Genomic DNA, 17,114 nt, shown 5'->3' on the forward strand with positions numbered 1-17,114 from the left:
CCCAGGGATCAAGTCCTGTATTGGGCTCCCCAAGGAACCTGCCTCTCCCTCTGCCTATGTCTCTGCCTCTCTCTGTGTGTCTCTCATGAATAAACAAATTTAAAAAAATATATATTAAAGTATTGACAACAAACCAGTAAAATGTCTAACTATGAGGGAATGACCAGTTACAGTGTAGTATATTTATGCAATGGTATCAAATTGTATTTTAATAACATTTTAATTAATGTTAACAAAATGGGGGAATGTTAAGTTAAAAAAATCAGATTACAAAATTATTTTTTCTAATGATGAACTGTGTTAGAGAATACGTATGGAAAAAAGTACTTGGAAGGATACATGCCAGAAATTCAAGGGTAGTTACCTCTAGGAAATGGGTTGTAGAGGGATTTCTTTTCCTTAAAACCTTTGGTGTCTTCTAAATTATCTACAGTGGGTAAGCATTTTATGACAGAAAAAAAAGTCACTCTAAAAGTAACAATTGAGAAGCCGGTTTTTAAAAGAACATGTGCTTAGGTCCATAGAAGATCTCAGGGTACCAGGGAATTATCATTGTGACAGAGAAATTTACTGCTTCCCAAGTGCTACGTGCTTGTCAATATCCCCAGCTCCCCTACAATTAGGGCACATGATTACTTCTGACCAATTACCAGTGGCATGGAGCACTTTGTGTCATCTCTAGGCTGAATCCATGAAAAACCAGCAGACTAGCTCTTTCCTTGCTGCAGGCACAGAAATCATGCATTTCAGATGGTGTAGACTGCACCAGCCTGGACCAGAGCACTCTGCTCTGCCCGTCTTTTATGCTGGACATGTAGCAGGAGAAATGAGCTTTTGTGACAAGATCACTAAGATTCCCAGAGTTAAAACCGTTACCTTGTTCAGTGTTTCTCAAATTTTGCCAATGTCTTGAGACCTTGCCTGTTTTAAGAATCCCAGTGCCTGGATGATGAGATGAGCACTGGGTGTTATACTATATGTTGGCAAATTGAATTTAAATAAAATATTAAAAAAAAAAAAAAAGAACCCCAGTGCCTGAAGTATGTCAGGCAGTTAAATCAGAATCTCTGGGTGTAGGACCCAAAGCATCAGTGAATCCAATGCACAGTCAAGGTTGAGAATGAGGGTCCTGCTCCAGGGGTTCTCAAAGTGTCAACCCAACCAGCAGCAGCAGCATCAACTTGGAACTGGTTAGAAGTATACATTTTCAGACCCCATCCCAGACCCACTGATTCAGAAACTCTGAGGGTAGGTCCCAAGTTGTGTCTAATAAGCCAGCCCTCTCCAGGCAATTAAAAGACTTCCTCAATTGGTTCTCTTGGCCTTGAGTAACACTATTGTATAACTCAACTTGCTTCATTTAAGATAGGCTTCTTAATAAAATTATAAAAAGATACATTATAACAAGGTATGTCATGCTCTTCAGAAATGCCTCTTTGGATTCCCCTTTAGAAGTATTTTTACATCTTCTTTTCCAAATACAATTGCACTAACTCAAACACATTGCAAAAGAGGAACCATAGGACTGAAAATATTTCACGGGCAGGCAAGGACAGTGGCTCTCAGACTTTGATATTTTTGAGTACACAATCTTTTTTTTTTTTTTTTTTTGATGTCGGGAGGACCAAGATAAGATGAAAGACTAATTTTGCAACTAACAATACTTTTAAGAATTATGACGACTACCAGCTAATACCATTATTTTTATAAGATGACATTTTACCAAGAAAGAAGGAAGAAGGACCTAATCTCAGAATAAAGAAAGCCCATGAAGGTCCTGGCAGTGACCTTACATCTCACAGTCCCCTTTCTCCCTTTTGCTCTGACTGGTGAAATGTTTGTCACAGTTTCTGGTCCCCAGCCAGCATCCCCAAGCCACTGATCTAGGTGACAATTAAAGCCAACTCTCTATTCCCCAGGACATTATGTAATACCAAAAGCCTTCCAAAATGTACCAGAACTTGAAACTTCTAAGCACTGCTTTAACTGTCAGCATCAAATTGTTACAACTCAAAAACTGTCCCACTTCTCCCAGGAAATCAGGTCCAGGTAGGTGGGGAGGCTTAGCGCCTCCTGTCTACAGTGTAAGTCACATGTTTCCCCAGCCACCATCCTGGACACAATGACAGGCCAGAGCAGGTGGTTAAGAGTGTCCGTAACAAAGCCCTAGTTAAAAAGACTGAAGTCATGGCCAGCCTGACCCACCCTTCCCCCAGGACAACCCCACCACCATTCAAAGGGCCAAAGTGCTTCTCTCCTAAGGGACAAGTAGCCAAGTACAATCTCCATAATTTTTGTCACATTCAGTTATGAGCTGGCGGATTGCCTGGGAACCAACTAGGACATCCTCCCTTTTGGGGCGGGCAAGGCCTGAAATCAATGCTCTGGGACAAGGTTACTAGTCCAAAGGGCAGAGCGATGCCAGCTGAGCAACTCAGCTGGCACTGAGTCTAGATTTCTGTTCCAATATGTTTTGCCCCAGAAAACGCTACCTCGGCTGTGTTCCTCTGAGCCTTGCAGGACTGGGCTACTGAAATGCAAGTTATGCTCTATGAGTATTAATTTTTCTTTGAGCTCAAGAGTAGGTCTTCCTTTTGTATGATCCATGCGTGGCTGCAGAGAAGGTTTCTGGGAATAGTGGATTGGCTCCTGGCACATTTAGGAGGATGCACTGGTGAGGCAGGGAGTGGAGATAGCACTCCCCTTTGGGGACATTGTTCTGAGAGGTCGGTGAGCTGTCTCCAGCTGCTGAGCTAATCTCTTAAGGGTTAGGATGCAGGCATCCTCAGACAGGGAGTATCTGGGGAGAGGGCAGGAAGGTGCAAAGACAAGAGGCCAGATTCCACCTCTCACACCTGCATTCTTACCCGTCGAGTGGTGATCCCTCCTTGTCCCAGGGGAACAGGACTCTCCACTGTGTCTCTGAGCCCCAAAGCAAGTTATTGGATGTGTTTAGAGGTGCTGCTAAAATCATGATTCTTTTCATCTAGCATTTCTTTCAAAATTGAAAATCACCGTGTGAGAGAAGCCAGGTCACTTGGAGACCAAGCAAGGCATCCAGCCATGCCCTGGTGCGCCCAGCCCCGACCCACACTCCCCAGCTCCCTGTCACATCAGCAGAAGGGGCCATGAGCAACTTGTTTCGGTTTTTGTGGAACTTGTTGTGGCAATTCACCGTGGCCATGGAAACTCTATCTGCTTGTGACTCTGCAATGAAAAAACCGGAATGTCGGTGCTGGAAGGAAAGTTAAATAATTAAGTAGATATAATGCCTTTGTTTAAAACAATTCCTTTAATTTGATAAGATAACCATAATCTTATATTTTTAGGTAGTGTCAACAATCAAAGGCAAGAAAAAGAAAAAAGAAAGAAAGGAAAACAAATTTAATGAAACTATTCCAACTGTAGAGTTAAAATGGAAATTAAGCCCAAAGGCCCAAGTGCCCATTTGCTGGAAGCTGGGGCCTTGGAGGCTTTTCGCTCTCCCTGCTCCCAGTGATTTTGGCAGAGCGCCCCTTTCTCTTCCCCGAGGCTGAGGCTTCTTTCCTCCACTCACGGGAGCCTGGGCCCGCTCAGCCCAGAGCTCAGGCTCAAGCACTCTATTACAACCCAAACCTGATTATGGAAAGTCATGAGTAATTTTTGCATTATAACAATTATGGGATTGAAAGCCAGGACTCCCTCCCTCAGTCAATTCTCACGCCGGCTTCAAGGGCTCCCTGGGGAGTATGGTTCTAAGTCAGCTTGTGGGAAAAAGCCTCCCTTCCTGGGGTGGTGCATGGTCTCCACAGGCCAGCTGGGCCCAGCACCAACCCCAGGAGGTGGTTGGGAATCGCCACCAAATCACCCTCCAGTCCTGCCGCGGATGCCCCAAGGAACTGAGAGCAGCTGAAAGAAGAAAGTTTGGTAGCCCTAGAGCCCTTCAAATAACCCCTTGGAATCCACCCAAATTTCTAGAAGGTCTTCAAAGAAACAGATGTGTCAGAACAGCCCCAGGCTTATTAGGACTCTCTAAGCTATTTGGGCTCAAGGAGTTAACAGTTGTTGGGGCTGATGAGAAAGACATTCACCTAGAGGCCAACAAGAGCCACGTGCAGAGCAAGGAGGTCCACCAGGCTGGAGCAGCACCAGGCTGGAGCAGCCACTGGAGTAGGGACAGTCGGATGTGAAGGCCATAGCCTGCCTGATCAAGGCCTGGTGTGCCCAGTCCAGAGACATGCTATTGGAACTCAATTCACATATTGAAATACTAACTGCTTGAAATTGCAATTTCTGGCCTAAATTTGCTATACCAAAGGTAGAGGTAGGAGGAAGATGAAAGTAGGCCTGATTTGGGCATGTGATGCAGGCTGCAGCCAGGGTGTCTCGTGATGGAGCCCCATCTGGGTGAAGATCGGTAAGGACCCCGGCTAGATCTGTACAGGGCAGCCAGGAGTGAGGAACACGTGCTAAAGGTCCTAGGAAGGAGAATTTGAGAGAACGTGGTAACATGAACACTACATTTGTTCACGCAGAGATGTTTATTGGGACTTAACAGTATGTTAGGCAACTGCATTAGTCACCGGAGACAAAAAGAGGACCCTACCACCCAATAATGATATAGATGGGGTCCGTGGATAAGTAAACAGAGAGTTCAAACATGATAAATACTACTAGAAGGGAAGTACTAAGTAATCTAGGGACCCGCAGAAGAAGCTGTCACCAGGCTGAGGAGTCAGGAGCAGAGGGGGAGAAGCAGGGTACAGGAGGAGTGGTCCAAGGGATACCCTGTGCAAAAGCTCAGAGGTCAAGTGAGAGCGTGACAATAGAGGGAGATCTGCAGGTGTGACTTCGGCCAGAATGTAGTTTGCAGAGAGCTGTGAAACACCGGACCAGCTGGAAATGCCTCCATCCGGGAATCTGGCTTTTATCCTAAAGGGAGTGGGGCAGCCATGGACGTTGACACTGAGCAAATAACAAAGGTGTTTGCATTTTAGAAGTCTGGGTGAAGATTATTGACAAACCAGAGATCGAGCTTCCTCAAGCATCCTCATGGATACCAGGATCACACAGCAGGTAGAAAACCACCCATCCATGTGATCAACTCTGCCTGAGACTCTACAAGGGAACTGTGGGTATCGGGGGCCCTGTGAAAATAGTCCAGGAGAGGCTCAGTCTAATGGCTCATGTGAGGTTCAAGAGGAAACCCACAAAAACTGCCAGATGAGTCAGGTTAAATAACAGGTTTGGAGAGCATTTCAACCTCAAACAGCAGACACATTCCATCCTAGAAATTTGTTCATCCTCTGTAGTCAAGTGGCTAAGGATGCCGAGCTCCATCAGACAGACCCTGATTCTCATCTTTATGCCACTGCTTGCTGTTTGGTGACCCAGGGTGGCTGGTTGCAGTTAAGTATCCTCAGCTATACAATGGGAACACTCTTCCTATCCTGAAGGGTTGCTTCAAAGACTAGGACACAATGTAAAGTTCCTACCATACATATGAGGGGCTGAAAAAATGCCAGCTATTGCTTTCTTTCTCTATAAAAAACATTTATCGGGCATGCGGGCCACCTGTTAGAGATGACAGCGATGAAAAACAAACAAACAAACGAACGAACAGACAGAATAATCCAGTTCTTGCCTTGGAAAGCACCCAGCCTATTGGCCAGCCTGTACTCCCACCACGCAGATCTTTGGGTGTCCCAGCTCCATTCCTGGTGATCCCCAGAATCGGGCAGCCCGGCCCGGAAGCCCTGTGCAGGCAAGCTGTCCTCACCAGTCCCACCCAGGGCTCCTGATCCAAGGCCAGGCCAGCAACCTAAATGCTGGCGGGGGGGGGGGAGGGGGGGGGGAATGCAGGCTGGGGGGGAACTGTTCTGCTTCCTGGAGGGTAGACTCAGTCTAGTCATAGCCCTATGCCCTGCATCAACACTACACAAAATTAATAAGCAAAAAGAAAATGATCCCTGGGCCTTAGAATAAAGCCTACTCTTTAAGGCACCTGCAATCTCTAACTGAATACTATCCTCCAGCTACATAGAAAATAAATTCAATGAAACCCCTAGTTGAATTATATATACACAGTCACCTGGCACTAACAGTAGGAAAGACCAGTCCTGATACCAACATCTCCCCTGGTCACCAAAAGTATAGATCCAGTTTGATAATATCTAGGAACTACAAGATCCCAAAGAGCCAAAGACCCAGACTAGAGCATTCTTATGCACACAAATTATGGTGCTTATCCTTGTTTCTCTTCATTTATTCTATCTGCACTATAGTCGAAGGTCGTCTTCACAGTCCCGCTCCTAGTACAGAACCAGCCTTAGGAAAAATGTCTGTTGGAAACTGCTGGAGAATCCATATTGAGGTTCCCGATATCTCGACGTCCCCAGGAAGTACAAGTAATGCCCTGTACTCTGTATGGCGCTTGGGACCCATTCCCTTCTCAGACAGAGAACAATGAGCCAGAAAAATGTAGAAGGAATAATTTGGGTCAGGCAACCAGGAGGTCCTTCAGAAGGTCTAAATGAACTCTCACTTCTCAAACTATGAAGATGATAGAAACATCCAGTCTCTCTCGGCCCTCAGATCTGACAATCCATACAAGTTGACACCATGTGGAATTTCATGGGCACGATTACATGGGAAAATATCAAACAGACTCATTTTCCATATATATTGAAGACCTTTTCCCGTGGCATTTCAAGTGAATAATGCTTGTATGTTCAAGAAGGAATCAGCTCCTGTGACCCTAAATCCATTTATAATAACTAAAGGGGAAGGAGCTCTGGCAAGTCGTGGTGGTGGCCACTTACTCCTCCTGTCATTTAGTGAGCTCTCTGAAAGCCACACTTTACCAGACCTGGATTTTTTGAAAAGTTATACAGATGTAACACAAAAGGATTGTGTACTCAGAAAATATCTCTATCAGAAGACTGTATCTCAAATTGATTCTGAGGACAACAAAGGGTGGGCTTCTAGGATTGTTGCTAATAATATCCCTGTGGCTCTGAGTTATTCCTCCTAAATAAGCTGATATAAAGAGCATGCCTAATACTGTCCCAGATGCCTAGTAAATGTTTGCTAAATTAGAAATGTTTTACCATCAGACTTGCCAAACCTGACACTGTTCTAGACTTAACTCTGTGACAGGGGTCTCATGTTATTAAAGTGGCTCTATCAGGTGTTCTCTGACTGCCCAGGATAAAGAAGTCCTAGTGAAGTCGAGAATTGCCAGTGTTCCCAGAAACCCTAGTGGGCAAGAAACTTTGGGTTGAGTTTCAGAACAAGATGTTGGAAGTGGAATGTTTGGGGCAGCCTGGGTGGCTCAGCAGTTTAGTGCAGCCTTCGGCCCAGGGCATGATCCCGGAGACCCAGGATCAAATTCCATGTCGGGCTCCCTGCATGGGGCCTGCTTCTCCCTCTGCCTGTGTCACTGCCCCCCCACCACCACCCCTCTCTCTCTGTTTCTCATGAATAAATAAATAAAATCTTAAAGAAAAATAAGTGGAATGCTTGAACTACCTAAAAGGATGCCTCTTCAAAATTATGACATATCTGTTCAGTCCACAGCTCTACTTCAGTCATATGGGTAGTATTGGTAGAAAAGCTCCTATTTTTGTCTTAAATTCTCAAAGATATGGTGGCTGAGCCAGATTGTATTTAAAGCCATCTCTGTGGGACTTTCCCTGGTCACTAGCCACATATCACTGATGCCCACAACACAGACTTCACTTAAAGAGATGCTATCATGGAAGCTGTTGGGTGGTAGTGAGCCCATCATCGAGATAGGTGAACTATCAGTTGGTCTTATCAGTCCAACGGCCAATTTTCCATACCATTACTAACACGAAATGCCCACACACCTTAAAAATTAAATTCCAAGTGATAAAACCAGAATCATACTTATACTTTTAGAAGTCATACCTATCTTTATCATGGAACTTATAGAAGAATGTTCAAGTAAAACCTAGCCTCCAAAGTACCTTTTAGGAAAATCTTTATACCAAAATCCTATCCAAAGGGAGGTATTCAAATGACTTGCCAGTTAATTTTAGAACAGGAAGCTGATGGTCATCAAAAAAAAAAAAAAAAAAAAAAAAAAAAAAAGCCAAATTGAAATGGAACTAAGTATCAGTAAGCACTGAATGGACCAGATTCCCTACAATGTATCTCAAATTTCTGGAGGTTTGACATCAGTCTGGATCTCCTAAGAAGTTGACTGATGGGGCATCTGACTGGCTCAGTCGGCAGAGCCTGAGACTCTTGATCTCAGTGTCTGAATTCGAGCCCTATGTTGGGGATAGGGTTTATTTAAGATAAAAAGCTCTTTTTAAAAAAGTGACTCATGAGGCAATTAATTAGTGATTTTAAGGCAATTAATTAGTGATGTTTCACTTGGTCAGTATCTTGAGTCCCATCTGAAGTCCAGGCAAATGCAAACAAAGTCAGAAACCATTAACACTTAAGGTTGATGCGCTAAAATTTCAGAAGGGTTCAGGGCAGCATGCTCAGTAACCCTGAGTGCAGAGCATATCCATTTCTCTTCTGAAACACAGGATTTTAAAAATTCCCTCTCTGTGCCCCACTTCTGCATCATCCTGGATACATGTAGTTATGAATACTTAAGAGCTTAACATCAGCAAGTAGATTCATTTTTAAATTATGCTAGCAAATCTAAATTAGCATTCAAATTCCTCCCTGAAGCCTGAAATGTTTGACTGACATTGTGGTTTTAAGAACTTAAGACACGCAGTATTACAGGGAGCTTGGGCAGGTGCGTCACACAGAGGAAGAGACGGGGCTATGCTCTTTGAGACATCCTTGAGCATATCGCCATGTATCTTCTGTGCCAGATTAAGGGAAGGGTAAAGGCAAGATCATTAGGGGAAATGGACTTTAACACGGAGGTTTTAGATCATACTCCCCATGACCTCATGTAGTAGTATATCTACGGAGCTCATCATAGGCCTTACATATCATGGGAACTCACAATATTTAACTTTTATAATGGGAGAACAGAAGTACAAATGTTTAGATGACATGCACAGTAAGACCTGCCTACCTCCCAGGACTGCTCCAAGGAACCAATTACTTAACACAGGAAAACATGCTTTAAAAACCACAAAGACCTGGGCAGCCCGGGTGGCTCAGCTGTTTAGTGCCGCCTTCAGTCCAGGGCATGATCCCAAGGACCCGGGATTGAGTCCCACGTCAGGCTGCTGCATAGAGCCTGCTTCTCCCTCTGCCTGTGTCTCTGCCTCTCTCTATCTCTCTCTCTCTCTGTGTCTCTCATTAATAAATAACTAAAATCTTAAAAAAAAAACAACAAAAACAAAACACAAAGACCTAAATGAACATTCACACAATGAAGAGTAAGGCTGTAGTTCACCCCTGGCCACTACATTTGTCTCCTGTAACAGTGCTTCTCAAAGTTAATGTGCCCAGAAATCACCTGGAGATCTTGCCAAAGAGCAGATTCTAATCAGGCAGGTATGGGGTAGGGCCAAGACTCTTCCCCCCACGCTGTTCCTGGTTGATGCCAATGCCAGCTCCCGGGACCAACCTCATGAGGAAGGAAGCTCTGAAAGATCATCCCAATTCTTGGTGTATGATTGTTCTTAAAGGACATGGTTCCCTAATATATCACCGACTTGGTCATCTCTAACATGAGCTTTGGAGTTAAGTCTGCATGCTTCATTTGGTTCTGAATAGAGTACTTTAAACTCAGTAGCAAAGTGCTCTTTCTTGGGCAGCCAAGAGCTAAAGGGTTGATTTTTAATTAGGGTGTCTGCCAGTCCCAGTTTTCTAGGACAAGAGGCAACAATATGCAAGAACACAGAAAGCCCATTTGCTAGTTTACTATTCTATGACTTCAGTTCATCTCAAAGGGGGTTGGAGGAGGGGGAGAACTCTATCCCTGTAAACACATCCAGATACACACAGCAAAAGAAAACTCTGCCAGCTCCACATTGGCAGGAAAGACTAAATTATCTTCTCTATCTGAAGAAAAGGGCTCAAAATATCCAGGAAAAAAAGGAAGGAAAAAAAAAAAAAAAAAACCTGAGCAAACAAGAAACTTGCAGAAACACTGCTGCCTCCTGATACAGAAGCACTTGGGTCTCACGGAGTCAGCCAGGAAGAAAAGGAAACCAGCAGGCTCTGCAGACCAGCATGGTTCTCCAGGTTGGGCATGCATAAGGATCATCTAGCTTCACAAAATTCAGACTGCTCCACCCCCCAGAGTTTCTCATTGATCAGGCCTGAGGCAGGGCCCAGAATAATGCTGATAATAGCATTGCCAGTCCCTTGGTATGGCCTGGAGGAACCCACCGTCTATGCAGGAGGAGGCACCATGTCTCACCATGTCTCACCATGTCTCACATCACCCAGCACGCTGCCTGGCACACACAGTTGGTTCCCAACAAGTATTCTCTGAATGAATGGCCATTCTAACTTTGACTTGCAGAAACAGTTTTACTACTTGCATATGTATACTTGCTGCAGGGATCTTGTATGTACATTCATTTCAAGAACAATTACGCATGTCCCAGGCATGGCAGCCCTTGACCTAAACTGCTGTCCTGTTAAGTGAAATCAATCCCTATCAAGGACACTAGTATCACACTTTTTTCCCTATATTATCTGGGCAGTCCGTCTTTGAGCCTTCTAATGCTAAAGTGGAAAGACAACTCACCTGTCCATAGGACCCTAAAAAATAAGACCCAACTTAGGTAAAACAGGCCAATTCACTTCACACATACTCATACCAAAAAAAAGAAAAAAAAAAGTTTTTAATCAAGAACGTGCCAGGAGGGCACACACATGTCTGTGTCCACCTTGGACACCCAGAGATGGTGCTGGGCACCAGAGGACCAAGGTACAGCCCTGGGTGGAAAGTGCAGGGAAGGCTACAGATTTCTTCCCTGACTCTGAGCTCTGTACCAAGTAGAACCCAGAAAGGGCTGTGGCAGACATTCCTCAAATCCTCTGCTTGATCTGCACGTTACCATAGTCACATTCATTCCGAAAAACAGGTGTTTCTGTTAAAATTAGCTGTTTCAAACTGTCAAATGCTTTAGATCCCTATGCCAGCTTTAAAAAAAAAAATGTTCACAAAATAACCAATCAGATGTAACTGATGCTTCTATAAAGTCTTTAGATTTTCCTGAGAAACACATGACCCTAAGTTAGAAATAAAAACTCAGGTGGAGATGACGATAGGGTAGGGGAGAACAGACCCACGCCCACACCCACGGCACACACACAGAATTTCTACATTTCCGAACCTCAACCCAGAATGAATAATAGCAAAAGGCCAAGCTTAAAACAGCTAAGGAAAGACAGAGCTTTTTTCAAGTTAAGTCTTGTGTTTGAAAGCCTTTTGTCCCATTTACTTGGGTTTGCTATCATAAATAATGGCTTTTGTTCCAAGAGCTTAGCCATAATGATTTCCTTCTCTCCTGACCATTCAAAGGAAGGTTTTCAACATTCCCAGTAAGGACGGGTGCCCGTTAAGCCTGTGTAAGAAAACTTGCCCCTGGAAGTCAAAAGAGTGCAAGGATTGAGGCCTTAAATTAACTCCTATGTGGTTTAATTAAAAAAAAAAAAAAAAAAAAATCAGGTCAGTCAGATTTTATTCCTGGAACTATTATCTCTGCTGGCCTTATTATGTCCAATGAAATAGGTCTGAGATGCTCCTTTTTAAAAATCAGGGCTATTTTAAAAACAAGTTTAGCAAGCCGGTGCACTAGAAGCTAAAATGTCAAAGGCCTGAGTCCAAATCCCCTGCCTAGCGAAGCAATGCAGACACACAGAAATGCTGTGCGATCCTCGCTTGGTTTCCTGAGACCTGCTGAAAAAAATAAAAGAATCCATTTCAAGCCACCTGCTGGAAGAAAAATCCTAAACTTTATCTTAAGAGACAGAAGGGAGGGGAGGGGGTGGAAAAGCAGGTTAAAATACCACCAAAACTTTTAACAACTTCAGAGGACAGAGATTTTGAATATTACAAGTTCAACACTTTTAATATACAGAAATGTAAAGAGCCACAATCGGTTGGCTAAGACAAAAAGAAGTTTCAAAATTTAATTTGGTGGCAAGCTAGTTCACTTCATCCAAGGAGATAGGGAAAGCAATTTTTTTTTTTTTCCTGGCGTGCGCTGTCCTGAAAATTGCTTCTGCAAAAGGAATGAGTCCAAGGAACAATTGGCAATCATTTTTGTCTTAATCAAACACCGAATTTACAGATTTCTGGCCCTAATTTTGCTTTACTTTGTTCCTTTCCATTTACTCTTTGTGATCTGCATAGGCTAAATGAACCACATAATTAGAAACTCTATAATTACTTATGTATGGCCAATAAATAAAAGTAAGTTACAAGTCCTATATGCAAGCAGGGTTGTCATTGGCACATGGGTTAGGTTTGCTCTTTCCAAATACTTCCCGAACCTGACCGACCCAGACTGAAGAAGGGCAGGGGGTAGAGGAAGAAACATTCTCAAGGTCATTTTCATTTTTAAAGACTTTAAAAGTTTAAATCTACCAGGCCCTACGACAGGAACAACAGTTCCCTTGACTGTTCCTAAGAAATGGATGTACACGGTCACTCTCAAGCTTTTCCAAACATCAGATTCAGAGCAGCTCCCCAATCCTAGCCTTACCCAAAACAAGTTTAAAGACACTTAACTGGTTGAATATGATGTTCTTGTAATAAATACAGTGATTCAAGTAAAACAGTCAATAGGACTTTCTAACACACTATAGTGAAAAATGCTTTCTTCTCAGATCCATGGGAACTACAAAAGTTTAGGTGCAAGAAATTCAAAGAAAAATATAAACTGAGCAAATTTAAAGCATGTATAAGTTTTGTTTTTGTTTTTGTTTTTGTTTTTGTTTGTTTTTTTTAATCCATGTGGCTCTCCCAGGGCAAAGCACTGCAAATAAATGCATTATCCTTTCAGGAGGAAAACTGTCCAAAACTTAACAAGGTTCGGCAAAACTATACAGCCCTCCCTCCCCAATTTTTTTTAACATGCCTGCAGAAAGGACAAACTCCCTTAAAATAACTCCAAACTTCAATGAACGGAGCAGTCTTCCGACATAAAATGAATCAGGGCAGATCTTAAATCAAGGTTACAAAAATCAGCCCTTTGTCTTCAATTAGGCCGTGGCCCTAGAAAGTTCTTCACATTTTCCAGAATACCTCTCCCTCTGATATATTAGTCTAGAACCCTCCAAGGTTTTTCCTAAAACCTTGAGTGAGATGTTGTCTATAAACAGACCCACCCACATAAAAAAGGCCAGCAAGACTCCTGAGAGTCCTCACTATACCACACTTTTTTTTTACAGCTCCAGTGCACAGATCCTCCGACCTACCGGAGAAGGGTGGCATACCACATAGGATAAGGAAGAGCCTGAATCCGAGAGACAGAAGAATACAAATCAGACCTGGTTCAGGCTGACCCAGGGCAGAAAGAGGCGCCAACACAAAGGGAGCTGAAGTGCTTTCTAGGAGAAACCAGAGGCAAGACCAAACACCCCAACAGCCCAGCCCTGGCACCACACATACTGCCCTCACTCCTATGGCCTCTGGCTTGGCAAGGCCAGCGCTCTGCGGGTCTCTCTTCTGCAACTCTAAGCTGCCCAGAGAGGTAACCCTCCAGGAAAAAGGGAGACAGGGCTAAATAAAGCCTGGAGACACTGCTACACTTCCCAGCGTGCCCTTCCAGAGATGACATGCAGCATGCAACGTTATTACAATTATTGAAAATCAACAATAATTGCAAAAGGCCATCTGAGAAACATAACATTTTAATAGATGAAATAAATACTCCAGTACATGCAAAGGTAAAAACTTGACATGGGGGGGGGGGGGGGGGGCGGGGGGTAGGGGGTGGGGTGGGGAGAGGGCAGGGGGGAAATCACTCTATAGTGTAAATCAAAAAATAAAACACACACTCACAGTAGCTTTTCCCCCGTTTGCAAATCACATGGCAAAGTCATACTCTTTCCACACCAAGTATACGCCTAATCCAACACGATTGCTTTAAAAAAAAAAAAAAAATTACAACATACAAAAAAAAGGTAGCTACATCCATGTCTAAGGAGTGAAACTGAGGTAACCTTTCTTTTAATTAGGAAAAAAAAAGAAAAAAAGAAAGAAAACGAAAGACCAAAAAAAGAAATGAACCCATGACCTCCTTCCTGCCCAATTGATAAGAAAATTTAGCGGAGGAGCTCCAGACTGGGAGCTGGGAGCTGGGAGCTGGGGCGGGGGCCGCCACCTGCAGGCCCTGCTGGGTGCGCACAGGGCCCCCAGGGCGCACTGAGCGTCGCTGGAGCTGGAGCGCGCTGGCCGGTGCGCGCGCGCGCGCGGCCCCACTCTCTGGAAGGTTCCCTCCGAGCGTCTGACACGGGGAGGGGGGCCGGGGAGGGGCTCCCCCTGGGATTTTCTTTGGTATACGTGGAGAGGGGCGGAGGGGAGGTGGTCTTCCTCTGCTCCCGGGTGGAAGAAAGAGGGGGCGCGGGGCGGGGTGCTAATTCACAGAATTGGAATTCACTGGCGGTAAAGTCCTGGGCGAAGACCTCTCCCGTAAAGCCTGAGATAGCAGGGTGCAGCCTTCAGACACGGCGCAGGCCGAGTTCCTCAGCCTCTCCCTGTGGTCCGACATCTTGGCGCTCCCGTCGGGGTGCTGCGCCAGATCCCTGAGGCACTGGGTCAGGAGCACGCAGGCCGACACCACGCTCATGGCGCCGCCCAGGATGGCGGTCTGCACCGCCTTGCCCTCGGCGCTCACGGCCGCCGCGCGACCCAGGAACTGCGGCTCGGTGGCGAAGCCCACCAGCGCGCTCACCGCCTGCACCAGGGGCCCGCTGAAGAGCGCGCAGCGGCTGCGGGCCAGCTCGCTGGGCGCCGCCTTCACCTCGCGCACGCAGGCCAGCAGCGCCGACGCGCTCGTGCTCATGCACTTGACGCCCAGCTTGAACTGCTCGCGGGAGAAGCGGTCCCGGGACTTGTCGCTGGCCAGGGCGCACGCGTCCGTCAGGAACTTGAGGTTGCGCGACAGGCCCTGCGACACCTCGAGCAGCAGCTGCGGCGTCATGTCGGCCAGCGGGGTGGCGCGCAGCACGGCGCAGCCCTGCTCCACCTCGTGGCGGCAGCGCGTCACGCGGTAGCGGTCCACCAGGCCCGGCTGCGCGGGCTGCGCGCCCGGCGTGGCCACCGCCGCCAGGTAGGCCGCGTGCGCGGAGCACTCGGTCAGCGACACCACCAGGTCGCCCAGCTCCACCAGGCTGTCCCCCGCCTCCCCGAAGCGGCCCATGTTGAGCTGGCTCTGCACGTCGTGGGTGAGGATGGAGAGCCCCTTGGTGCGCGCGATGATCGTGTCCCGGCACTGCTCGAAGGACTCGGCGGCGCCGGCGCAGGAGGCGGCGGGGCCCTCGAAGAGCACGGGCCGCGCCTCGCTCGACAGCAGCAGCAGGTCGGCCACCAGCTGCATCTTGCCTTTGCAGTGGTCGCACACGGACACCAGCCTCTTCCGCGGCTGCGAGCAGGCCGCCCCGACGGCGCTCGCGGGAGCCGGAGAAGCCGCCTCGCCACTGGGCTTCCCCGCGCTGCCGCTAGCCATCGCGCCCGGGGGGCACTGGCATGCCGCTGGGGAGCCCGCTACCGCCGCCGCTGCCGCTGCCACTGCCGCCGCCCCCGCGGCCGTCGCGACTCAGCTGGCCAGGGCCGCGGCGCCCGCCCCGCACCATCATGCCATCCACCGCGCCGGGCGGGGGGCACGGGGCTGCGGCGGCCGGGGCCCGGGCGGCGCGGGGCGGGCCGGGGGCCCGGAGGACGCCGGAGGCTCTCGGGCGCGCGGGGAGGGGCTGCGGCGTTCGGCCTCCTGGAGGGCTTGCAGGAACCATGAACCGGGCCGCGCAAACTCACGGGGCGCGCTCCTCGCCGCCGGGCCGCCAGGAAAGTCCCTTCTGCTGGGCCGCCGCCGCCGCCGCCGCCACCACCGCCGCCGCCGCCACCGCCGCCGCCGCCGCCGCCGCCGCCGCCTTCCTGGGCATGGCCCGGCCCGGCCGCCGGAGCGGGAGGGCGGGAGGGGGAAGCTGGGAGTTGTCCGTCCTTCCTTCCTTCCTTTCTTTGAAATCAAAATCCTTTCCTCGGGGAGGAGCGCGGGCGGCGGCTCGGGCGCGCTCCGCTGTCAGCCAGCCCGGGCTCGGCGGCGCACGTGGGCTTCAGGCGTCCTGACCCCGCCGGGCGGCGCTGCTCCGCGACGGCGGCCGGGGCCGGCGCGGCGGGGCGCGCATCTCCTGCCTCCCGCGCTCGGGAAGCGGCGCCGGCGGCGGCCGGGCCGAGGGTGTGGCCGGGGCTGGCGCGGCCGCGCAGAGTCAGAGTCGGGCGGGAGCCTGCAGTGATTGCGCACAGCGGCCGGGGGCCCCGCTCGCGCGCTCGCCGCCCGCCACGCCCGGGCCGCCGGGCCGCCCCTTCCCGCCTCGCCTCGCCTCGCCTGGCCTCGCCTCGCCTCGCCTCGCCTCTCCTCGCCGGCTCACAGCGCGCGGCCCGGCGCCCCGGCGGCACGCCCTCCCCGACCGCGCGCCCCGCGGCCGGCCGCTGGCTGTGGGCGCGAGTCCATCCCGGTCGCCTGGTCGCCTGGGGCCCGCGGCGGCTCAGCTCTCCCGCGCCCCCGGGCCCTGCGCATCGGACGCCCGGCGCGCGTCTCCCCCCCCGCCCCGGCCACGCCGACTCAGAAGGTCCCCGCGGCGCGGCGGCCACCCGCCCGGGCCCCGGCTCCTGCCATTTCCGTCAACCTCCAACTTCCGAGCGCGCCGGGAGAAACTGAAAGGAAGGGCGGGGGCCGAGAGGCGCAGGGGCCGCCGCCCGCTTCCTCTCCCCGCGCGGCCGCTCCGCGCCGCGGGCCGTGGGTGCGCCGGGGCCGCCCGAGCCGCCTCCTCCCCGTGTCCGCGCCTCGCCCCCGGGCTCGCCGCCGCCGCCCGGCCGTCACCTCCCCGGAGCCTATAGAAATCTTTTGTGTGGCGTCACCGCCTTTCGTTTAAATCCCGCTTCCTCCTCTCGCCCTTCCCCCGCCCCCTCCGCCGCTCCCGGATGCTTGCGCGATGCGCTGCTCCTCCCC

General features: G+C 49.1%; 1 protein-coding gene across 1 annotated transcript; it reads right to left on the minus strand.

Annotated features, from left to right (window-relative positions):
- Positions 1-9,270: 9,270 nt before the first annotated feature.
- On the minus strand, positions 9,271-15,682 carry TLNRD1 (talin rod domain containing 1). The gene has a single exon (XM_072801876.1). The coding sequence runs from the start codon at positions 15,612-15,614 to the stop codon at positions 14,523-14,525; it is 1,092 nt and encodes a 363-aa protein (XP_072657977.1). The 5' UTR covers positions 15,615-15,682; the 3' UTR covers positions 9,271-14,522.
- Between the last annotated feature and the right edge of the window lie 1,432 nt (positions 15,683-17,114).

This window comes from Canis lupus, chromosome 2 (assembly GCF_048164855.1).
Source record: "Canis lupus baileyi chromosome 2, mCanLup2.hap1, whole genome shotgun sequence".
NCBI classification, from domain to species: Eukaryota; Metazoa; Chordata; class Mammalia; order Carnivora; family Canidae; genus Canis; species Canis lupus.